Here is a 25,705-nt window from a genome sequence, read left to right on the forward strand (position 1 = left end):
CGTCAATAATTATTAAAATAAGTACGGAAAATGTGCTAGTTATGGCACTAGTGTGCTCCCCGAATTGGCTATACGGCCTAAATCAAGATCAAATTAAAGTTTTTCACAATTTGTTTCTACGCAATCATGCAGAACAGCATTGAGACTGAGAGACGAACCAGCAAAGGACTGAAAGTTTCCTTAATAAAATTATTTAAATAAAACTACAAGGGACAGCCTTGGGGTTGTGACGTAGGACTACGTGGTCTTATATAATAAATGTTATTTGTAAGCTGCAGTAGGAGCTTGTGTTTCATGTAGGAATAGGAATTTGAGCGAGGTTCTCTCTGTTTATACTCTTTAGTATGACTTTGATTGCCCTGACAAGAGCCTTTTGATAAGAATTTTAGTTGGGACGTGTTCAAAAATTTAACTCTTTTGGAAAATCTTGGTGGCCCTGAAAAGGGCCGATGGTAGTACAGGCTTAAAGCCTTTGGAAGATGATGATGACGTGTAGGCAGCGGGATCATCAAATCGGACCGGATGATCCCATATTCTTCGGTTCAATGATTGAGCACTCGCAAGAGTCTCGGCCCGTCTGCTGCTGGACAGGGGTTGAACTGGTGTCTGCAACAGGTTGGAAGGCAGCAGAATATCAGTGTCCACCCAGCTAAAGCTCCTCCCCTTTTAAGTTTTTCTCGTTAAAATCCTTCTCTCAACAAGTTGATTGATTGATTGATTTATCTTTATTAGGGAGGCTTTCAGCCTGGGGCTGGTTCGCCTCCAACTCTCAACAAGTTGGTAAATCTTAGCCTTTAGCAGAAAGACGCTCAACTCTTTTTTCGCGAATTTATGATCCTGTTTCAAGTCATGGTTTTTCTCTACGCCTGTTCAGATAAATTAGTACTTTCATTTATTTTCGCTACTGCGCTAAATCAAACGAGTAGAAATAAGAAGGGATGTCGATTACGGGAAAAATCAATAAAAATTTAATCGTATAGCTGGACAAATCTTTACGATTAATCGTTAATCGAATAATTGGACTTTTAGGAATTAGTGTAATTTCATGTTTTTTGGTGGTCCTTCGAAAATGTCGAACAGCAGAATTGCAACCAGCAAGTGTAACCCATGAACCAAAAGCGTTGCGATGCTAATTTTCATTGCGATGACGACGACTGAATTAAGGGGCTTAGAAGCAGAGGAGTGCAATTCAATTATCTTCATCGATTTCCTCTTTTGATGATCATGGCTTCACTAACCTATTTCGCACTATTTCTGCTATGCTCTTCTATCATCAAGAACAACACACGTATCAATGAATGTGTTTGCCGTCGAGTTATTAACGAAACAGAAAGTCGATGAAGAGAATCGATCAAAATGCACTTACACCCCTGCTTCCATGTTTGGTTACAAGACAACTACTCTGGAGAGCATTGTATATGGTCGTTGGAGGCGTGTGGTTCTGAATATGGCGATGAGTGTGCAAAATGTTACGCAATTGCATTCTACCTATTCGCACACGTTCGAAGATCGGAGACGAATGCCACTTCGACTTGTTTCGTCTACTAACGACTTTCTGATGACAGTGTTGGGGAAGCAGCATATGCATGTACGTAATTGGTGAATTTGTTAGTTATTTCAACGTTTTTGGACAATGCTGGACATTTACTACTTTTTCAATAGTTTACAGTCGGAAGCATTGCTATCGATGCGTAGAAATATTTCTGATCGCTTGGTGATAAAATTATTGAAATTGGTCCAGGGGCAGCTGAGTTATTAACGTTCTAAATCTTCCATAATTTCGTTACATGTTCCTTTTTCGGTTTTCACAAAGTGTACCGCTATATAGAAATCATAGACGTAGTCCTACCTTCGGCACAAGCTGCTAGTCAACCTCACCGGATGCTCTTTTTTCCAGTATCTGGCCATTTAAATAACATCCTTCGCCATTTCCCCACTCTTATTCAGTTTAGCTTTGATGATACCCCAGTACATTTCGATTGGGTGAAAATCCGGGCAGTTTGGAGGGTTCATCCCTTTCTGAATGACGTCTACTCCATTATTGCGGTACCACTGTTGCGCATTCTTACTGTAGCGGCAACTCGCCAAACCTGGCCAAAACTTGACGAGGCCCCGGTGGAACGGCAATAAACGTTTTTTCAGGCATTCGTTGATGTACGTTCATATTGTTGGTTGTGATAAAAATCTGAGTCTTCTGCCAACAACTGTAGATTCCCTGCCAGATCATCCGGCAAACTTGCCCGCAAAAGCAAATGTATATTTCTTGGGAACATCGCCGCAACTCTGGCTACATAAAACTTCTGTCCATGAAGCTGTTTGGCGACCAATTTGACATACGTTTCATCGTCCATAGGGATGCATCCATTGAATTTGGTCTGCACATGATCATACAGCTTTTGGGCCCGCGTTTTGGACGTAATTTTTTGCTTTACGGTCCGGATCGGCTGCTTAATAGCCCAATACTTGAAAAAACCTTCCTGAATGCGTATATTCCGAACTGTACTGCGCACAGCACTGAGTTTGTTGACCACATCCACGTCCGAAAGTCCTGGATTCACTTTGAAAGCCTTCATGACGTACTGACGCAGTTTCCGGTCCATTGTAACGCTTTGACGCCTTGATTGCACCTTCCGGGAAACAGACAAATGTTCGTTAAAACGTTTCAGCATTGCTAGTACTCGACCATGTCGGGTTTTCATATCTTGTGTGCAGAATTAATTTTCTTCTGCTTTCTTTCATCGCGAGAGCAATTCGAGAAAACATATTTTTTTAGAATTTTTGCAGAGGATTTCAAAATAATGACCAAAATATTCCTGAACCGACCACTAGTAGCGCAGTACCGGACAAAAAGAAGCTTACCGATTCTAAATTGGCAGGGCTTTAGAACAAGACGAAAGCAATTTTATATCAATTTGTTAATAGATGCCAGATATAAATAATAATAATAATATAAATCCCGCGTAACATTCGAAAAGGGTCTATCCTCTTCATCGACTTTCTCTTTGGTTTACCACGGCAATATAAACGAATTTCTCGTTAAGCTCTCAGCATTGTTCGACAGATGGTGATGTTAGCTTGTGCCTGAAACAACACACTGAATGGGCAATTAATTTTCAGTTGGGTACGTACGTACGATTTGATGAAGAGTAACAAATAGTTGAGATATTGTTGAAAATGTAACATCCCTTCTTGACGGTAAATTCGGCATACGGGTACGAAATTTAGCCTCACGCATTGAAATTCAATGGCGCTGCACTTCGGTCTATCGAATGGAGAAAAAAGTTGATTCTATCGGAGTGCTTTTTAAGTTTTCGAGAATAATGAGTATAAAGCGTGTTAGTCGTCGCGGCAATAGTTCTCCTTGACGTGGGACAGTGAGTCAAAGAGACGATTCGTCAAAACCACGAGATTGACATCAAATCTCGCTTCACTTTTCAAAAGGTTCTAAGTAACAAATGTTAATAAATCGAGTTAAGCGATACAATCTAATTTACTTTCATTCATTTAAGATACTCATAGGGCAAAAATTGTCCAATGTACCGTTTGAAATGATGGGTACATGATTGTCACTTCGGTCATTTGGACTGCCTAACATGATTGGTGTTCATTTTCTAAAGGCGGGGCCATTCTAAAATTAGGTACTCTACTCTGAAATCTGTGAAAGGGAATCTAGTATCATGTAGATAAAACGTCCAATGTAACACTCATTGATTATGTCATTGAGAAAAATCGTCCAATGTAACCTGTCCGATGTACAACTTGACTAGTCAAAGCGTCCTATGTGTTTTTGTTTCTGTATTGTAGCACGAAATTCAAAGTAAAATTGTGATTTTACCGTTTCTACTGAATTTTCAACGTTATTATTCACTGACTACATTAAAAATGGCCTCCCCTAGCTCAGTCGGTAAAGGCGCAGCTACAAAGCATGCTACATGCTGGAGGTGGCTGGGTTCAATTCCCGGTCCGGTCTAGGAATTTTTCGAGTTGGAAAACTTTCTCGACTTCCCTGGGCATAGAAGTATGATTGAACTTGCCACACAATTATACCAATGCAAAAATGGTACAGGCATCGAAAGCTCTCAATTAATAATTGTGGAAGTGCATCTAGAACACTAAGTTGAGAGCATGCAATAAGCTAATATGCGATATTTCAATAAGCTTGAAATGCGAAGAAGAAGAACATTAAAAATGGTATTGCAAACAGTTGGGAAAAATATAAAAAAATCCAAGCAAATCAGTTTCTTCCTTAGATTTTTGTCAAAATTTACATATAAAAATATTTTTTCTATCTCATCATGAAAAAAAATAGACTCTTAGCAAAACCGAAAGGTCGATGTTTTGTGGTTTTTTGAGTCCAACTTTACGCCATAATGATTTATAAAAAAATGTTTTTGCACGTGAATTTTCTTTGAAAAATTTGAAAAAATGTGATACCATTTTTCAATATTTTTAGAAAAGTCATAACGTATTTATTTTTTCGGAGCGGTGAATTTCCTTAAGTGTACTTTTGCAGTCCTTAACTCTAATGCTGCACTCGTAGGATGTTATCAAAGGACTTTGTTTCAGTAACAAACTAGTTGAAAGTATAATTAATTGAAACGTGGTCTCATTAAGTCTTACCTGCCAAACAAAAGTGACCTAAATGTGAAATGCCAACCTCATTATAACTCTCGCATTTAAAAAAATCAACCTCCCAGTAGACCTCTCGCATGTATTCATAATGTCACTTTGCTATTTGCGTGCAGTACGGCAGCGTTTTGATGAACTACAACACGCTAGTAGCCGTACTTGTCTCCTGGGACGACGACAATGTGTGCCAAAGAAAAAAAAAACATCCCTTCAACATATGTTCGCACTAGTTAAGAGACCGACGTGTACTATTTACAAATTTGTAGTACAAATTATCGTACTGCTCCTCGCATTCTGACAACGGTCCTAGCAGCAGTTATGAAAAATATAAATTCATCTTGCAGAACGACATCTCATCCGCATCGTAGGGGCCAGACAGGCACTTAAACGAGATACATTTGTCGCACTTTTGACGACCGGCTCCCTTCCCGGTTCACGGTTCACAACCTTCTACTGCGAGCTGCGATACATTTTCCAGGTTGAAAGAACCGACTCATTTCAATTAATGCGCTTCTCTAACTTGGCAGTTGGCACCAACTGAACCGAGTAATGAAAACATCAATTTAAAGGACACAATTTAAATCGTTCGTCATCCCACTTCTCCGGGCTTCTTTGTATGAGCTACACCAAGCGATATATGCAATCGGACCAACTCAGGGGCCTGTCACTCACTGTAAACGGATAGATAACGAACCGGCCACCACCAACGACGACGACGACGATGACGGACATGACGTGAGTTATACTGTCCACCGGCTGTCGTCATATCACGAAACGAACGTCATCACCGGTGCGGTGAGAGGTTTTTTTCTTCTTCTGGAAAAAATTAAATCGTTTTCCACATTTCCACATCCTTCGTTTTCATGATGAATTCAAAATGAGAGCGAAAAACCTCCTCCCATTCGGATCCGATGCGTTGTTGGTGGAAGGATGGCGATATTCCGGCAATTGCAGCAAAGTCGGTGTCCTGCAGCAGCATGTAGGTATCATCGTCGTCGTCCAAGCCTCTCTCTTGGTGGGTTTGTGTGTGTGTGTGTCCATGCAATTTAAAATTTTAATTATAATGTCACATTAATCCTCGTTAGCTCATTTGTGATATCTGTATTCACAGCGAATGCGTTTTTTTTTAGTCTTTCTAGCTGATGAACTAAGTGATATGGATGTTGGTTGCCTATGCTAATGGATTGACATAAGTGAATTTTAATCGTTGTTTTTTTTTCCATTAGGAAGAGTTTTTCCTTGGTGCATTTTCAGGAAGATTAGTACAGCAGCTTCCCGGGGAAAGACAATCGATAAGCTTTTAACTGTTATGCAAATCCATGTACCTAGTTGGCTAAATCTATTTGTAAAATGAAAATGAAAAACTTCATAAATATAAATGATGTAGGGGACAATGGTATACAACGCACCCCCTAGGAAGAACGCACTAGCTGACTTTCATTTGTGTTTTTCGTGGCTTTTTCGTAACTGTTTTGCAGAGTTGCTACCTATCACAATCACGATCGCCAAACAGCTGATGGTAGTAACGCTTTGTACATTCCTATCAATGTGCTCGTCGAAGCTCTCTCCATGACCATCCATCAAGTTGACGAAAGAAGTAAAAAGCAACTGGTGAATGTCGTCTTCTGTTGTGATCCATCACCGATCTGGTCATTCCCGACAATCACGACACTCATCTGTGCTCGTTTTGAAGCAGTTGCTGCTTGACTTGCTTATTTGAGTGTGTTGGTGAGTGAGCCCAACAGCTTCCGTTTCATGTTGCCTGCTTTGTTTGCAACTCACACAGTCGTGCCTGCCGAGACGAACTTGGAATGCGAAGGCATTGTTCTCATTTTCTTCTGTCGTTTCGCTTTTTCTCATGATCGTACTGCAGAAGTTTTCACTGTTTTCGTTGTGCATTTCATCATCAGCAGCGAGTGTAGCGTTTTGCTTGTGAGCAGCGACCATTACTGGTGATTGTTGTTTGCCATGGCTCTAACTCTCACTGCGTGACAAAACGATCTGTCAGCGATAGTCGGTTGGTGCGAAGACGAGTGTCACGTGACTGTCATGATATTTTGCATCACTGCACTGTTTTGTTCTCTTACCAAGCAGCACTTCAAGCATAGCTAAAAAAAATCAAAATAAAATGAAAAAGTGCGTTCTACCCCGAGGGTGCGTTATGTACCATTCTCCCCCATTGGCTGCACACGAATCTTCCAAATTAAGGCAAATTCCATGCTCAAAACAAATGACATTCTCTGTAGATATTTCTTACGAGTACTGTCATGGTTCTGGGAACTCCATCGATATTTTCAAAATTTTGGGAAACTCTGTTGAAATTCTGAAATAAATTTTTAGGTCCTTGATGCTCCAATGAAGCTTGGGAAATTTCTCGAAAATTACGGAAATTTTAAAAGCATTAGATTTTTTTTTTTTTTTTTTGGAAGGACATTTCAAATTCATTTACGAACTCTAGATAAGTTCATCCCTGAACTATTGGGTAGAAGTCCCCGGGACTTCTGAGATGAAATTCCCTCGAGTTCTGTGAAGAACTCCCCTCAAGTTCTTGGAAGACATTCCCTCGAGTTTTGGGTTGAAATTCCCTCGTATTCTGGGATGAACTTCTCTCAAGTTCTGGGAACAACATTCTTAAAATGTTGGGCAGAATTTTTCTGAAGTTTTGTGAGGAACTTTGTGCTGCTTAGGTGTTCGAAGTTCTGAGGAGAACTTTCCTTAAGTTTTGAGAAGAAATTCTCTCAAGTTCTGGGATGAGCTTCCCTTAAGTTATGGGAAGAACTTTCCTAAAGTTCTGGAAAGAACATCCTAGAAGTCGTCGGAAAATTTTCCTAAAGTTCTAAAAAGTATTTCCATAAAGTTCTGAGAAGAGCTTCTTTTTTTTCCTTTGGTTTGTTTTTTTCCGTCGATCTTGTTTTCCGTGCTGAGCACCAATGCTACCGACATGCCCGGAAGGCAGCTTCCACACCTGGACCCTACCTATCGACCCATCAACTCATGAACCGGGGACCAACGGCTTTACTTCCCATCCGAAGGAAGGCGTGATCAGAGATGTTATGCCTCAGAACATCCCGGCGGCGCCGACTGGGATTGAACCCAGGCCTGCTGGGGTGAGAGGTAATCACGCTTACCACTACACCACCGGCGCCGTTGGAGAAGAAGAGCTTCTTCTCAAGTTCTGGGAAAATTTCTGGAATTATGGGAAGTAGTTCCCTTGTAGGAAGGACTTTTCTGAGGTTCTGGGAAGGACTTCCCCAATATACTGGGTAAGTTCATGGAAGAAATTCTGGGAAAAAGTTCCATTAAGCTTTGAGAAAAACTTCTCTCAAGTTCTGACAAGATTTTACTGGAGTTCTGAGAATTTTCTTTCTGAAATTTTAGAAAGAACTTCCCTATTGGTCTGGGTAGAACTTCCCTCGTGTAGGAAGAATTTTGGTTAAGTTCTGCAAAAAAATCCCTACATCTCTTGGAAGAACTTTCCTATAGTTCTGGAGAGAACATCCATAAAGTTTGTTGAAAAACTTCCCTGAAATGTTTTGACGAATTCTACTTTGAAGTTCTGGAAATAACTTCTCTCAAGTTCTGGATAGAACTTTCCTCCAGTTTTGGGAAGAACATCCTGAAGTTTTGGATAAAGCTTCCCTGGAGTTCTGGGAAGAATTTTTCTGTAGTTCTGAAAAGGACTTTTCTGAAGTTTTAGGAAGAGCTTTCTTGGTATTCTGGGAAGAACATCCCTAAAGTTCTGAGAAGGATTTCCCTGGAGTTCTGGGAAAACTTTTCTAAAATTCTGGGAAGAACTTCCTCTTAGTTCTGGGGGAACATTGCCTCAAGTTGTGGATAGAACTTTTCTAGAGTTCTGGGAACAATTTTCCCGAAGTTTATTTCAGAATATTTTTAGGGCATTATGTCTCTTCCTATACCTGCTTTTCTGTCAGATTCGGCAAAAGTATGTTCCCGCACTTTCTTACAGCAACTTTGGGACTGTCCATTTGAGAGGCACTAAAATCATGTTTCATTCAAAGTGTTTTTTATGTTACTTCATACGCGAAGTTAACGATTTTCAGAGTTGGTTGGAAATGCTAACATGAAGCTTTAGTGTGATGATTTATTAGCTAGAGAATGATCTTTAGAAGAGGGTAGGTGGATAGTTCCGTTAGAGTACGGCAGTATGAAAATTGAATAGAAGTTGAAAATGAGCGAAGGGCCATTAAAGCGACAGTTTTTCAAGATGGACGCACATTTTTGCCTAGCCCGTACGATGTACGCGGGGACTTGAAGTATGTCTCGGGGACTTGTATGTGTCTGATGATCACGTTGGTCATGACGAGAGGAGCAACACAATAGTTGGGTAAAGAAGAACTGCATTATAACACACCATCGACTGGAAATGCTCTCGCAGCGTGGGGTTTTAGGTAGTGATGAAAACGTCGCTAGAACTATTCCACAGCCGCAGTCAGTTTATGAGCAACAAGAGGGACGCACATTTTTGCCTGTGGACTTGGAGACATACTTCAAGTCCCCGCGTACATCGTACGGGCTAGGCAAAAATGTGCGTCCATCTTGAAAAACTGTCGCTTTAATGGCCCTTCGCTCATTTTCAACTTCTATTCAATTTTCATACTGCCGTACTCTAACGGAACTATCCACCTACCCTCTTCTAAAGATCATTCTCTAGCTAATAAATCATCACACTAAAGCTTCATGTTAGCATTTCCAACCAACTCTCTCATGTTTCATGTTTGTTGTCACAATTCAAGTCAGAAAAATGCATAATTGTGTGTTATGTTATCATTCACATTTTTTCAAAAATTCTACCATTGGATGTTGTATTTTTTTCAAAATTGCGTTTTTGTAACTTTTTAATAAATTGTGCCACGAAAACGTCACTTCTGATCGAAATGACGACTGAGACAAATTTGTAGAGATAAATTCCAAGAGCTACTGACTGAGTGCTCTACTGCCAGTGACTTGTATACTTCCCAGTCATTCAGGCTCTCACGAGGCAGTGAATGATGAGGCGGATGGCTGTTAAATTCATACGAAAATCACTCATTGAATCTGACTGTTTTGTGCGTCTTAAAAATAAATATATGAACAATTGTCCACGGATGAGTCTAAAAGCTGCCCATGTGGCAAGCTGCAGCAACTTACAGAAAAAAAAAAACAAAAAAGTAAGTATGGAAACAGACCTATTTTCGAACAGAAATTGATCATCGTTTATTATAATGCCTTTAATCACATATTAGTCCCATATGGAAAAAAGTAGACGTAGAGAAATTGAGATCAATTTAAAAACAGTTGCTTTTAAAGTGTCCGTCAAATGCTTGTTCGATGAATAACTTACGAGTGTTACGTCTGTTTGTCTGTGGATTAGATATTGTTTTCAAATTATTCATGTTCAAAATCCGTAGTTTAGATAGATATAGATAGAATAGATGCCAATCGATAGTGGATAGCGGTGTTATCTCAAAATTGACGAAAATCCATATGGGACTGATATGCCATTATGTAAAAAAAATCTATATTTTGTCTTTTAAAGTGTAAGCAAATTATCCCCTATCAGGAATGTGGTGTCAAATGCCACCTTCACCAGCTGAGTACGGCTCTGAGTACAATGAATAGAATTAGTTCACTCTGAACATTGTTGAAACATCAGCGTTTCTAAAATTGCTCAAACTTAATGCAGACTCAATTAATCAAGCGCAAAACTATTCGAATAACCCAATAAGGAAAAACCTCAAGTCCCCTCATCCATTAATGTATGCGCTAGGTGAAGGAGTGTGCGTTTGAGTAGTACTGTCGTATTAAATGGCCCTTAGCTCAATTTTTCAATTTTCAGACTGCCGTGCTCTAGCGGAACAATCATTTTTTCCTCTTCAGAACTTTCTCTAGCTAATAAATTATCGCACTAAAGCTTCATGTGGATATTAGCCAAGACAACAAATCAAGAAGACTGGCAACTTTGCCAGAATCCAAGCGACAGCTACAGTGGTGCTGCGCTTGAGTGAAGGTGGAAGCAACGCAAAGAAAAATGAACAAATACACAAACCCTTCTTCTGAGGATGTAATCTTTGCAATCAAATTCGTTCGAAGCATTTACCTTTGAGCGGCAGATGACGCGACTGTACCTGTCTCATAGCGTTCGTTTGAGAAAATGGAAGAGTTGCCAGTCTGCTTGATTTGTTGTTTTCGATATTAGTATAGCATTCCTAACCAACTCCAAATAAATAATTGTGGTTCGAACCATTTTCATTGTTCACATCGCACCCTGGGATTAATTAGATGATTTCTTCAAAATTGTTACGTTTATCAACAAAACTGTAGTACATTTGGCAAGAATCACTAAAATCGATTCTATTTCATGACTCGGAAGGAATTTTTTATGTCTTCTGGATTAAATATTAGATTTTTAATGATAGTGAATTTATTATCCTGCTTCGAACTTGTCGTGTATAAGAGAGGAGTGGATTCAAAACAAACTGGCTTGGCAACCTATGCCAAGGTGATTTCTAGCAGCACTGCCAATGCAATCAAGATAGGCGCTGCTCGATTGGCTCTGGCCTTGACAGTTCGTTTGGCTCAAAACCAGCCAGTCCGCTCCTCTCTTATACTAGACCCTCTCTAGTTCGAACCATGATGATCGTGGTAAGGACCATTAATAGCTTGTAAATTTAATTTATTTATTGATCAGAATGTTCCAAACAAGAAAAAAATCAACTATAATTGCCTGATATACTAATCAAGAATAAAGACACAAATATTATTACTACACACATTTTCAGAGGGAAGTAATTTTTTTTTTCTTATACGAAATAATTCAATATGAAATAAGCTATAATACATTCGAATAAGGTTTGGAATAGTTTATATATTGTACTTTCACAGTTATACAGTAATCAGTTGTTTCAAACTACGCCACCCTTATTCGCTTTCTTGGGGCACGTAAAGTATGTGCGTCTTGGTGTTTCTTGGTTTCATTCTGGAGCTTTCTTTTTGTAGAGGTTTTTTCCTCTTTGTAGCTTCTTCGGTTTCCAGCAGCTTAAGTCTTTCCGCGTGGACTTGATCCAGTCAGTTTCCAATGAAGGTTCTTCTCTAGACTCACGTATGATTTTATCGCACTTTGGCAGTCTTTTGTTCATCCATCTCTCGTTGCTCGATCTCCGTGATAATTTCAACCTCAGACATTACTCCATAAGACATCCTTGAGCCCCTTGATGGACGAGTGTTTTTGGTCACAACATATCCGAAGATGTTCAAGGATAGAGAAGTTTCAATTGCTACCAGTGTCTGTTTTTATCATTGACCATCACACGCAAGGAGTAGCGCTTCAACCCAGTGTAGATGAATTGCGTTTGTTTTGAAAATCTACGTAACAGCGAAATGAACAAATGAGTTCATTATACATCAACGAATACGCGTTTGTTGATATTCTCCAGTACTTAATAATCCAACCCAAAATTGTCAAAGTCAGAAATGATCCTCAAAAGCAAAATCATCAAATTCATTTTGTGCATAATGATTATTTTGAATATTGTCAACTCCAGAGCCTAACACCTGGATTTTATAATCAGTTCAGCTTTAGGCAATAAGCACGGCACGTCTTTCAGCGCTATATTTGTTTAAAATGAAAATAATCATTTCGCATTTGATCCTCAAAATCATCTCCACCAAGATGAAGACGAATATTAATATTGCCAACAACGGGAGCGATAATGACCGTTGTGGATGGCACGAATGAAGAAAAACAAATGTTGACTACGATACTCAGAGGTTGCCTTGATCAAGAGAATGTTGTTATGTTAAAATTCAGATTCATGCATGTAGTTGGTCTATCTGTAAAGGTTGTCTTCGTTTTCAGCTAAGTTGATGATTTTTATCAACACTGATTGCAACTGGCTCAATGATATTTAATTGCCGCTTCACATAATAAGGTCCTTCACCAGTTTCGATGGATCATTAACCTTGAGATGAATCCGAAGTTTATCAATCGATTCGCGAGCTTTGAACACAACTTTCTACGTTTGTTGGCTAACAGAATCACTTGTCGAGATGCTTGACGTAGCATTCTCCCAGTGGGAATCGAATTCGAACGATACCAGTTGAGGACTAAAACTTGTCTTTGAACGTTGATCTTCCATGAAATTCATATTAGTGTGACTGCTGATCTCTGTTAGTTTGTTATTCGGGTAAATCTGTTGGATGTCTTCGGTTACTTGAGGCAAAGCTTGACAGTCGTCCAAATCGTTCTCAAATCTCTGAACTTCCAACGTTGATTTAGGGGTGCTGCATGACATTTTTTGTTAAACGAATTGTATCCATGTTTTTAAATTCAAATGGTTGATCGCCATCCATTGGTGATGGTTTCTTTTCGAATGACCGTATTATTTATCTTTTTAAGCAGCTTTACAAATTCAACTTCTTTGAACATTTTCTCCGTCACATTTCCACTTCTGGTACAGTTCGGTGTATTTGGCTTTCAGCGGGCCAAACACGGCCACAACAAGAACATGGAGAATGTGCGTTGAGTTGGGATACAGAACAACTAGCTTCACGTCATTTTCGTTGCACCACCTATACACATCTTCAACGAATGGTGACCAGAGTACCCATCCACAACGAGTACAATTGGACGTTGTGTTCCCATATCAATCCAACAAGGGTTCAATTGCTGTGTGACAAAGAAATAAAAAGCATCTCCTTTCATCCATCCGGGTTGAGTCTGGTTGAATCCAAAGTTAGCACCAACAGATCCAGAAGTAGTTGCAGCAGCAACAAGATTACTAAACGAATCTTTAAATGTTACTAGTGGTGGAACGTAACTCTCGTAACTTACATATCTTGATAGAGCTGGAATTAGGGCGCAACAGCTTTTGTAAACAATGACTTCTTGCGACTATTTCCTAAAAGTCAAGGCTTTTCAACGCAAATCAACATCACCATCGGGTAGAAGAAGAGTTCCCCTACCCGATGGTAATATTGCTTTGCCTGGGCATCCTTTGAATTCCTAGATATCATCGAGGGAAGTCATTGTTTACAATAGCTGTTACGCCTTAATTCCAGCTCTATCTAGATATACCAGGCTAGCTACTCCGCTCTTGTCATGTGTTGTGTGATGTCATCAGAATTGGTGAAATAAACAATCAAGTTTTCATTGTCAATATACATCAATTTTCGAACTTTTCTAATGAAACCTCATGAAGTTCATGATAACCACATTTAATGCAATGGAAAATGCAACAACAATTAAATCACCGGTTTAAAAAGCTAACGGATGTTACCTCTTGCCCTCGAATGTGGCATCCGTGGTGATGATTTCCTGAGTGACAGTAAATTTCTGTCGAGAAACCGCTTTACACCCCTGTTTCCATCTCGTAGGATCTCATCGGGTACCGTAAGAAAACACCCCGAAGGGACCGGCTCCGATGCTCAAGCTTGTGTTGGATGTTCGATGCTGCAGGAACACGAAGCTATCAGGATCCTCTACAACATCAAATGCAATTTCTCAGAGCTGCTTGAGTTCCGGGGTTGCCACAATGTGCCAAAACCCGGATGAATTCAAATCCCGTGAGGCAAGTCGAAAACCCGAGAACTGTGAAAAAAATGTTATCTACTGCACTATTTACTTTAACGATTCTGATTACGTCAATTCGGCCTACTTCGGTTGATGTTTACTCTCTAATGAGCTAGCCTGGCATATGTAAGCCGTGTGTGCAAGTGATGTTTTCTTTCGGCTTTCCACGCCCCTTATTGTGCGTAGACTTCATTTGGCATTGGATTCATAACGAAGTTGGTTTCGTCCACAGTCCACCAGGCTGATCCAGGGGATACAAAATTTGCCCGTGTTCGAACTGACTATAAACGTACTCAAAATATCGCTCTTTCAAGCGCTTCCGGTGTCCGCTTCGAGATTTCAGGATGTCTTCTTAGGAACTTGTTCAGCCATCCTGTCGATGTTGTTCCTCGTGTGAAAGTGCTGCCTCCCTTCAGAGTTCGGAAGCTGCTTCGGGTATCTTATTTGTTGTTTTGGCACTGAATCCCCTTCAGTTTGTCGCTTAACGTTGATTTCTTACTTTACGCTGACAATGAACCACTTTTGACCTCATTAAGAGCCTTTTGCAGTGTCTCAGGGGAATATTTTATGGGTCTCATTTCAAGCACCTACGGTGAGAAGAGAACTTGAGGCATTGTGAATACAAATGAATATCAACCTACCTTTCTTGTTGTTGTTTGCTTCGATAGTCGATTCAGTTGGCTTCGTGCACAATTCCGATCCGTTTTCGTTTCTTCTGATGTGTTTCTGATCAATTTTTCACCAGTTTTCCACGGAACCTTTTATGTTACTATTAGTATTAAAATGAGCATGAGCATGAGCATGATTGACCGCCCACGGTTGCTACTCTGTTATTGCCAGACCAGCTGTAATTACACAGAGAACCAATAGACGATGCTTGGGACTAGCAATCATCCTCAATGTGTAAAAACTGGTGATCTCAAACTAGGCAATACCAGCGCCGGCCGCGACCGAACACAGGTCAAGAAAGGAAGGGGTAGGAATGTGTTGACGTGACACTCGCTTTGATGGAAGCCGAGAACACCTCTGCACTTCCACGAGGAATCACTGGGATATTGGGTAATAGGGTTGGGTTTGCAGCAGGGTTCGTTTTGGTAAATGATAAGCTAACGCAATAATAAGTATAATGATGTCCTAACAATCATTTAACGCGAAGGAGCTTGGGATTGAACCCTCGGTCTTCTGCTCAGTAAGCAAAAATGTTTGCCACTAGACAGACGAGCCCCTTTTTATCATCGAGTTGCTGTTATTACCATGTTGTCATGTTAACAAATAAAACGATTGACGAATCTTGAATGTGGATGGGCTTGAGATTAGATTCATGATATTCTGCTCAGTAAGCAAAACCGGTTGTTCTAAGGCCACCGAGCCCTTCACATCACATTATAGCGTTACTCAAGTTTTTATAACTATTCAGACCCGGCACCGACGACAACGAAAAGTTTTAAAAATACACGATAAACAAGCGATCTTACCATACATTTTTAATATGAAAGGACCTGGGACCGCGTTTTTCTGCTCAGTAAGCAAGCCTCTGCAACCGACGATCTTTGAAATCCTAAAACTAAAAGCTACGAAAGAGTACTTAGGCCTTCATTAAGATCCACTTTCACGCGACGTTCAATGTTTCGATTTTCTCTGCGCATGGTTCAGGCAATCATAACAAGCTATGACCGACGTGACGATTGTTTAAGACCTGGATGAACAAGCTATTCAAATGAAATTACGTTCTCGAATTTCACTTGGCATGTAATGAAAAACAGAAATACGCGATAATTCATATTTTCAGCGGTTGGTGGTTAATTTTAAATATACTAACGGTACTGCGTACGACTACGATGGCGATTACGACAGCGACTACGACGGTGCCTACGAAAACGACAACAGCGAATTTATAACTTACCATTTGTCTAGGATAAACACCTTTGCCCGGCACCTCCAGTGCAGTGCACTGGTTTTTCATGTCCGCTATCTGTCACTGTTTGCAAAGTATCTAATAGCAATTACCTTCCAATACCAATACTTCCTATATTGCCATGGTCATCTGGGAGGAGGGTCGCATCTAGTGCTTTCCCCAGGAACCGTTCACGGCCACCAGCTACTGCCCGTCCAGTCTTGGGCGTATCCAGATTACTTACAATTTCCGACACTCAATGCAAATCGCAGGTACACTTACGCTAGTTACAAAAAAAAAACACACCCGTGAAAAGAAACGGATCAAATAAACGTCACTCTCGCGAAAGCACACCGTCGTCGAACGGCAAAAAAAAAGGAATCGGTAGGCAATTTTGTGATACTTATTTCCAAAATCAACTGGGAATGCACGAATTTCACCACAACCAACTACGAAACACGTTCAGAAGCACTTTCGTTCGAAAACACTTAATTTTTTACAAAAATAGTTGCGAGTGAACCAACATTATCACCGCGTAAATAAACTAAAATTAAAATTATCGCTCGCGATGCCACAAATTTCTGGACCGGGAGAAAAAATCAAACAGCGCAGATAGCGTCAAATCTTCTGTGACTTGCAAACATGATGAGTCATGTTTTCTTTCTCGATTCTAAAACTTCTCGGAAAGCGAGAAAACCACCACTCACACATGTATAACCGTCCGGGAGGCAGAGTGCCAGCGCTAATCCGGCAAATACAGCCGAAAACTATGAAAGCGAATGCACGCACAAAACAGAGAACAAACTTAAGACACAACCGTATCCAAAGGCGTTCGAAACTCGACCACTCTTTATGTGACTATTAGTTTTAGAATGTAAACAAACTGGTGATTCGATGAAGTAGGTATTATGAACCACGTTTATTTGTAGTTCGAACCAAGATAAAAAAAACTACAATCGTAATTTCACGGTCAAGGATTACGTAATGTTACAGCAATGAAGAAATATGTAAGCCTCGATGTTTTAAAATTGTTTCAACCTTTACTTCACGGTTTAAACAAATAGCTCTAATAGGAACAATCCGAATCCTTGATTTGTTTTCCGTCGATCTTGTTTTCCGTCGATCTTGTTTTCCTTGCTGAGCACCAATGCTACCGACGCCAGGGAGGATGCTCCCACACCTGGACCCTACATATCGACCCAACCAGGACCAAACGCCTTTACTTCCCTTCCCAAGGAAGGCGTGATCAGAGATGTTATGCCTCAGAACATCCCGGCGGTGCCGACTGGGATTGAACCCAGGCCTGCTGGGTGAGATATAATCACGCTTACCACTACACAACCGGCGCCGCTAGACAATCCGAATCAAATTTTTAGCTGTTAAAAATGGATTTTACTAAACTACTTACAGTAATTCATGTTATTTAAAAATAAAAGGGGTGTGAATGAAAACGTCTAAACTTTAATTAAACAATGTTTCAATTCAAAATCTCTGAATTTCTAAATGGTTTGTAGAGTTTTTTGAAGTTTAGATCGAACCACGATCATTATTTTTACAATTCGAACCGAGAGCATCTACCCTACAGTGTTTCTAAAAATGCCCCATAGGTACAGCTGCATTCGGTTTTTTTTATAACTGTATCTCAAGATTTATGTTTAGGTGAAATTTGGGTAACGTCAACAAAAAAAAATCAGGTGGACAAAATCAATTGTTGATAGACAGATTATTTCATGTTTCTCTTACTATATTGTATACCTCTGCACTCTATAAAAAAAAAACATTTTAAAAACTTCGTAAAACCCTCCATGCCTGTTCTCAGCCTACCCACAAACATGCAACCATGCGTTCTCCATCGATTATCGCTTTTCAACCGAAATCTAATTTTGTGTTTTTCTTCTTACTCCACTTGCAGGGCCCCGGCTGGGAATACGAAACCGAACTGCCCGAATGGGCCCGTGTCGACTGGCACGATAATGACTTCGAATGAATGGCGTTGGTCAACGGCGCCTTCGGGCTACTGCTGGACGACTACGGGGAGATTCACTGAATCGCTCCCCCCTTGATCCGTGACCAACCAACCAGCACCAGTAGTAGCGGCGACGGGCGTCCGTCTGGGCGTGCGTTTGTGTGCAGGGCACACGAAAAGCTAAATAATAGAAGAAACAAAACAGAACTAGAAACACTTAAGGAGCAAGCAAGCAACTGTGACCAAAACCCGAGTGTGATTTGAACCTGTGTTCCGGAAAGTGATCACAACTTTATACAACGGTAGAAGCCAGCAGGCAGCAGAATGAACAACTACACAAAAGAAAAGACAAATAGCAGCCAAAGCTAATTTGGCGACCAAAACTAAACAATAACAAACAAATAGTGAGGGTGGCTGCCAACGAACGGATTTATCAAAGGTTAAAAGGAAGGAGGCGATGTTAGGAAACAGAGGAAACATAATATTAGGTCTTTAAGTTTTAGGGTATTTAGAGGCGAAGCAGACAGAAGACGTTATGGCATTAAGGACATGCATACAAAAAGGAAAACAATTCAAGCAACAAGCGGCTAAAAGAGAACTAATCTTTAGAGGATGAAGTAGATGCTACACAGAGAAGCGCTTCTTTTTAAACGCAAACATTGTTGTGTTTTTTTTTTATTCAATAGCTAAGCAAGGTCTATACACAGACACAGACACAGGCGTACGACATAAGCTCTAGTAGAGGAGAGGCAAACAAAAAAGGACGAGGAAACGCAGCGGAAATTATGCAAATTTTTGCCGTGCAAAAGTGCGCCCAGCGAGGAAGAAAACCGGGAAATGAATATCACTTCGCATTAACTATTAAAGTAAGTGCTTGTTTCTGTTAGCTTTGCTGCTGCTGCTGCTGCAGGTCGACCCCGCTGCTGGCAGTAAGCTTTGCATAACACCACACTAATCCGTGGGTTCAACATGGTTTTTAGCGATCTGAGCGCACGGTGTTATCTGCGATTGGTCGGTCACACTTATCATCTTGTAGTCGCCGATGTCTATCTGTCTGATTTGGGCTTCTTCTCACACGCACTTGTTCCGAACGCTGCCGAACCGTGGGTCGTTGTACCGATCTACGGTTGCTCGGTGGAAAATTGAATATTTAATGGATTATTTAGATTTCGCGCGACACGGTCCGCTCGAACCCGTGCTCGCAGCTTCATTAGGACGGTTATTATTAGGTGAGATTCGTTTTATCCAGACAGAGCAAATCAACCAAGCTGTTGCTTGGTTCTTTGCTCGGGAAGGAGGGACGTGCCGGAGGGAGTGATGCGAAAACATGCCGTCGAAAGTTGCGGTCGAATCTGTCTGACAGGAACATTATTGTGTTGCTCGGAATATTTGTCCACACCGCGAAGTTTATTGCGAGCAATTTTAATTAAAACGAAATTGAATTTTAATATCTATGACCACCACCGGTGAGGAATTAATATAAATGTTGCGTTCGATAGGCGGAGGGGAGGGGGGAGTTCGGGTAAAGGTGTCCGGACTAATTTATGTCAATGAGAGTGGTGAAGATTTTCATTAAGTGGAAATTGCGAGGCAGTTTGTGTAAATTTTGTTCGTGCTCTGAAACATTGGATGGTGAGAGTTTTTGACATATTCATTGTTACATTGTGGCGAATTTGAATTAAATCGCAATGTTATTATTATCATGAAGAACCTGCGAAGAACATGAAATCATTTTATAGAATATTGGGAAACGGGCTTCTTTTTTATTCTTCACATGCTCTTCATTTTTGCCTCCTGTATTACCGTACGATAGGCAACAAAGTGACGTAAACGTCATTGTGACCAATTTTCCCTTCATTGCATTTTCATATTCAGTGCATCAAACTGTGCCTCTTATCACCATATCATTGAAATTTGGACCATTATTTCAATAGTAAAATTTCAAATATCCGGATCTGCTTACGAAAACAAAGATTCAAACGTCAAACGTGATGTGTCAACATCATCTTCAGGTAGGGTGAAGTTTCCCTGCCATTATGGTGGTGACACATTGACGTTTGAATCTTTGTTTTCGTAAGCAGATCCAGCTTTTAGAAGATCCTGGCTTTTCTATATCTTGTTCTTGAAAGTTTTCCAAGCCTGTCATGTCGTATTCCAGGTTGAACAATTTTCTTAATTTGATTGCCTTACAGATCTCGTTTTTTTAGTACCAGTATCAGTGCTGCAAAATCTCGACAATATACGGTGATATTGACAATTCTGCTTTGGTCACTCATTTGAGCTAACAGTCATAGTCAAGGCAAACCATGTCAATTGTCAATGACAATGCTGTCAGTGACTAACATGAACTAAATTTGTAGCGAAATTAAATGACTTGAGCAACACAATTACATGGAGCCGTTAAAGTGAACAAGCATCTACGTCTGGAACTGCTTGGATAACAATATTGTGACACAGAATGCACGAAATTATACTTGTTGTTACCTGGTGAATCTTTGTCATTGACGAAAAAATGAATAGATTTTGACGAAAAACATTATTTGAGGATCAAATCTAAATGGTTCAAAAAAAAAATCCTTGAATCGAACAATTTTTTTCATGATAAAGATTTTGAGGGGAGACACCAGCCGAGATCTCTAAAAAAGGGGTTTTTATTGATATTTTTTTAGAACACTAGAATAAATGCTATCACTTTGGGTCTTTAGTATGTTATTGCAACATTTCAGCTTTTTTTTTTCGAAAATTTTCAACCAAAAATATTAGTTTTTCCGCTGTTTTCAGCACTGTAACCAGACCAATTATCATTGCGAAAATAGTGGCGTTCGAAAACAAAAGTTCGATTTTTCGTTGAAAAAATCGCTACTCAAACCACTAAAAAAATCGAAAAGTTGGAATATCCGAAAAACAGAAGAATCAGCCACATTGATCGAATAATCTCCGCGATCCCTGTCTCGCAAACTAAAACAATTTGGTTTCAAGAAAAGGGCTGCCAACAGTGGAAAATATCCGGAAATAAAGCTGAAATGTTACTCAATAACATACTGATAACCCGAAGTGATTGCATTATTCTAATGGGCTAAAAATGGTAAAAAAAAACACCTTTTTTAGAGATCTCAACAGGTGTCCCCTCTTAAGTCCTAGACGTAAAAAAAAATCTATGTCCGTGATTTATGCATCATTACACTCAAAAAAATTATCACATATCTAATGGATGAAATCCATGTGAATTTCACATAGCTTTCCTGTGATAACATAGCAGCAAATCCCACCACAAAATCACATGAATATTATGAGGCCGATGAAATTCAGTTGCAAAATCACATAAATTTAATGGGATCGCATAAATGTTATGTGAAATTCAGATGAATTCCATTAATTTTGATTATGGATGAAAATCATGTGCATTTCTAATGGAAGGTACATGCAAACTTTTTTCGGTGTATGACTTTCAATTCTTTTCACTAACACTCTATCGCCGCTCTTTCGATTTGTTTAATATGCTTTATGTCCCGTTTTCGTTACCTGTTTTAAGATAAATATGTGGATGGAAGATAAATTAAACATATTACGTGTAATTGTCAGGTGTTTTCACGTGACAAATGCTTTAAATCTATATTTTCAGTTTCCGTCATGAAACCTCGTTGATGTGTTTCATGAAAGACGAAACTATCAAAGTCGAGCGGTCTTTCACTCGGCCGCTTCACCGAAGCTAGAAAAAAGGACCAACGAAGCGACGGTAGAACGGTAGACAAGCGATTGAAAATTAGTTTGTAGACGGCGAGGGGGGCGACACATCTAAATTCCAATTCTAGATCCTAAAAAAAATCTCACACTAGCGAATCAATCTTCAAAAAATCTTCTCGCATCTACTTGCATCTACTTGCATCGTGCATCATCTTTTTGCCGGAAATCTTCAGAATCGTCATCAATCTTCTTTCAATCTACTCAGCGTGCGCACAGCTAGCCACATTGAAACACAATCTTTCCTGCATCGTAGAAAGAGTCGTCCCTCTCGGTAGAAGCCAATTGAGGTTCTAGAATGGTGCGAAGCTGTTCGACTTCAACAGAAAAAGAAAGCTAGCAGTTTCTTTGTCGCATTGATTTTGTGTCGATGTAAGCTGATATTGTGACGTCCTGATCGAAATGACGGCTGAGACACAGTTGAAGAGAATAAAGGCGTACTAACTAAAAGCTACAAGAACAATAGCTGCAATTTCCAAACCTACGACTAGATGCCTCCCTTCAGATGATGACTTGAGTGCGGTAAAAATCGATAGAACTTTTTCCAACACATCGTAGGTATAGTCGCTATATTCAAAGTCTGGCGAATAGAATTTCGATTTATCAAATAGCGGAACCAATTCAATATATTGTAGAACAACAATTGAGATGGTACTATCAACTTTTATAAACAAAACGTTGATTATTCTTTCCTCGCCAATAGAACGCAAATTACCAGCATAATCGGATAAGGGAAACTTTTCCCAACCCAAAGATGGTATTAATTTGCGTAGGCGAGTCTTGAGTCACGAGAAAAGGTGTTGGTTAATCGGTCCTTACCTCCATCGATATTCGGCAGTGGAGATGATCCGCCGTCTCCAACACTGATTGGGAAACACCGGTTGGCTTAATACCGCCAGTGTGTTGCTGCTGATGGCGTTTTTGGGAGGAGTGAGGTTGCGGGGAATCCAATTGCTTACTGGTTAAAATGGGGTCACAGTCCTTCCAATGTTGGTCCGGATACTTCTGGCTTCAACACTAAACAAACACTCGCGGGTTGGGGTTTAAATTAAAAAATAAATTGGGTTTTAATTTAAATTCTGGGGGTCTTACTCTCGTACAAAAGGGGTTCCGAAGTTTTGTTCGCAATAGCTGATGTGCTCTTTTTTGTTGTTGGTCGCGATTTGCTCGATTGGTTCCGCTATTTGACAGCTCAATTGGCTCCCGAGATTCTATCCGCCAGACTATGAATATAGCGACTATAATCGTAGGTACATGAGCAAATTGGTGATCAGCTCTTGTTGCCAGTGGTGGCGGGAGGGGAGTTTGGTAAAGAGAGATGATCAACTCGATTCGTACCTTCCTCAAAGTTGTCCTTGCTCGCTTTCTGCTCCCTTTATACAATTTTCACACTGCCGTACTCTAACGGAACTATCAACTCTATACTTTCATCTCCTCCATCTATCATACAAAATTACCACTCTAGGTCTGTTATTTGACGCTTAGAATCTTCTACTATATAAAAGTTCATGTTCTACGATTTTTGTCAGCTTTCAAGTTTCCATGGCTTTGAACGTTCCAAAAGTTTTTATGCTACATATGCTTCTTTTTTAGAAAAAAAAGTTTCAAAAATCGAGCAAGGTAATTTTCAGATATTTTGATTATAACATTTTTTTAAAATGTTTCTTTTTTAAATAATTTAAAAAATAAAAAATGTTATGTTTATTTTTCCAGAAAGAAATTATTTGTTTCTACAACTTTGCCTCACAAGTCATTTCGATCAGAAATGCCGATTCAGTGCCACATTTTTTTTTAAACATTTCACGAACGCCATTTGTACCAATTAGAACATTCAATTTTTTTTCGCTATTTTGCTTGGAACTGCTCAATTAAAAATTTAGATTTGGAACGCAAAAACATACTCACAGGGAGAGATGGGTGGAGAAAACTAAACACAATTCGGCAGTAGGGTCAACACTCGTGTTTATTTCAGTTACCATGGTAACGTAATTTTTGATCGACGCCGGTCCCTTTCAATTTGTCTCACTATTTATGATCGGCCCTTATATTTGAAATGATGTTTCACTCTCATCTAATGATGTCCGGTTTTCATTCGAATAATCGATTAATCGATTGACGAATCGAAAAGTAAAATATTTGTTATCGGTTATATCATGCTGATATAAGCATTAACTTCTCCAGACGATTATCACCCATAGTTTCAAACTTATTTTGCACTCCCATTGCACAGTGGTCCAGAATGCAGATTTAGGTGGAATGATATGTTTTGAGCCTGAAACTAAAACTTTAGACTAAAAGTCTCTTCTACAAAGTAGTTCCTTATAGTTACGTCCTCATTTTTATGACAATGAATTCTAGGGTGGTTCCTATTATCATTAAAATCAAAAATCTAACTTTTTTGCTTGAATAAATTAAGGTTTACCTTCTTCGACAAAGTTATAGCTGAGCTAATTTCAAGCAACTTTGTTGAAAACAATTTTTTTGTATCTCTTAAATTGGCCGATTTAGAGCTATTTTCTTGAACTTAGTTAGAGTGGCTTTTAAAAAACAGTTTTTGTGCTCTATTTTTCTTATTTCGAATTTCTCAGCAAAGGTGTCTTAGTGTCAAGAGTTATTGACTTTTTTATACTAAAAATTTGCACAATGCTAATATCTCTGGTTGGGGCAAACAAAAAAAAAAAAATTTACGGCATTTGCAAGCGCGTATGTTATTCTCAATAATATGAAAAAATTGGAGGTATGTTATTTTTTAAACTCGTATAAAATCAATTTGAATTTATTCATATTTTTTACTATATTTGGGTATATCTTTTTTATTAGAAGAGATACAGGCAACAAATTCAGATATAAAACATTCGCCTTAGAGAGTTTTAAAATTCTCTAGAAGATAACTTTCATGAGAAATTTCAAATAAAAAAGTTATTGCTAAAAAACTATTTTTTCCAGCAACACCCTAAGTCAACTCCGAAAAATTACTCTAAAATGAGAACGTTAAGAGATAGAAAAAAAATTTCTTCGACAAAGTTGCTTGCAATTAACTAAGCTACAACTTTTTTAAACAACACATGTTTTCATTTTGTAAAACAAAAAAGGTAGTATTAAAAATTCCCTAATTTGAGGACCACCCTGACGTTTGCAAACACCAAAAGAAGGGAATTTTTAAGAACAAAAACTTCTTTGAAGACATTAAATGTCCAAATATTGAAACAAATGTACAAGCACATTTTATATAAATTTGTCATTAGAGTGGTCCTATGAAATCCATCTTTTGCCAATAACTTTTTTATTTGAAATTTCTCATGAAAGTCATCTTCTAGAGACTTTTAAAACTCTTTAAGACGAATGTTTTATAGCTGGATTTATTGCCTGTATCTCTTCTAATAAAAAAGATATACTCAAATATAATAAAAAAATATGGATAAATTCAAATTGATTTATAAAATTTAAAGTTTAAAAAATAACATACCTCCAATTTTTTTCATATTTTTGAGAATAACATACGCCCTTTCAAATGCCGTAGAAAAACTTTTTTTTGTTCGCCCCAACCAGAGATATTAACATTTGAAAAGGTCATATTTTTAGTATAAAAACGTCAATAACTCTTGATCGGCGAAAGATATTGACAAGCTTTGTGCGGCAAAAATTTGCATCTTTTTAAGATCTCAAAGTTATTTGAAGACACCTTTGCTGAGAAATTCTAAATAAGAAAACTAGAGCTAAACAACTGTTTTTTTTTTAGAGCCACCCTAACTTAAATCAAGAAAATAGCTCTAAATCGGCCAATTCAAGAGATACAAAAAAGTTGTTTTCAAAAAAGTTGCTTGAAATTAGTTCAGCTATAACTTTGCCAAAGAATGTATACCTTAAAATATTCAAACAAATAAGTTAGATTTTTGATTTTAATGAT

The 25,705-nt window shown here is 39.1% G+C and overlaps 1 protein-coding gene across 4 annotated transcripts in view; it reads left to right on the forward strand.

Moving 5' to 3' along the window:
• LOC135711766 (pseudouridylate synthase RPUSD2-like) overlaps positions 1 to 23,359 on the forward strand; it is a 594,258-nt gene extending 570,899 nt beyond the window's left edge. For 3 of the 4 annotated variants that reach the window (XM_065234728.1, XM_065234730.1, XM_065234729.1), the window contains exon 12: positions 18,004 to 23,359. In XM_065234728.1, coding sequence (XP_065090800.1) covers positions 18,004 to 18,078 — 75 coding nt within the window. In that variant the 3' untranslated portion in view covers positions 18,079 to 23,359. The remainder of the gene's footprint in view (positions 1 to 18,003) is intronic. The other variant, XR_010518505.1, reaches the window with a different exon arrangement.
• Positions 23,360 to 25,705: the final 2,346 nt, after the last annotated feature.

The sequence above is a fragment of the Ochlerotatus camptorhynchus genome, unplaced genomic scaffold, assembly GCF_037179485.1.
Source record: "Ochlerotatus camptorhynchus isolate MF236.1 unplaced genomic scaffold, CSIRO-AGI_Acam_v1.1 ptg000438l, whole genome shotgun sequence".
Taxonomy (NCBI): Eukaryota; Metazoa; Arthropoda; class Insecta; order Diptera; family Culicidae; genus Ochlerotatus; species Ochlerotatus camptorhynchus.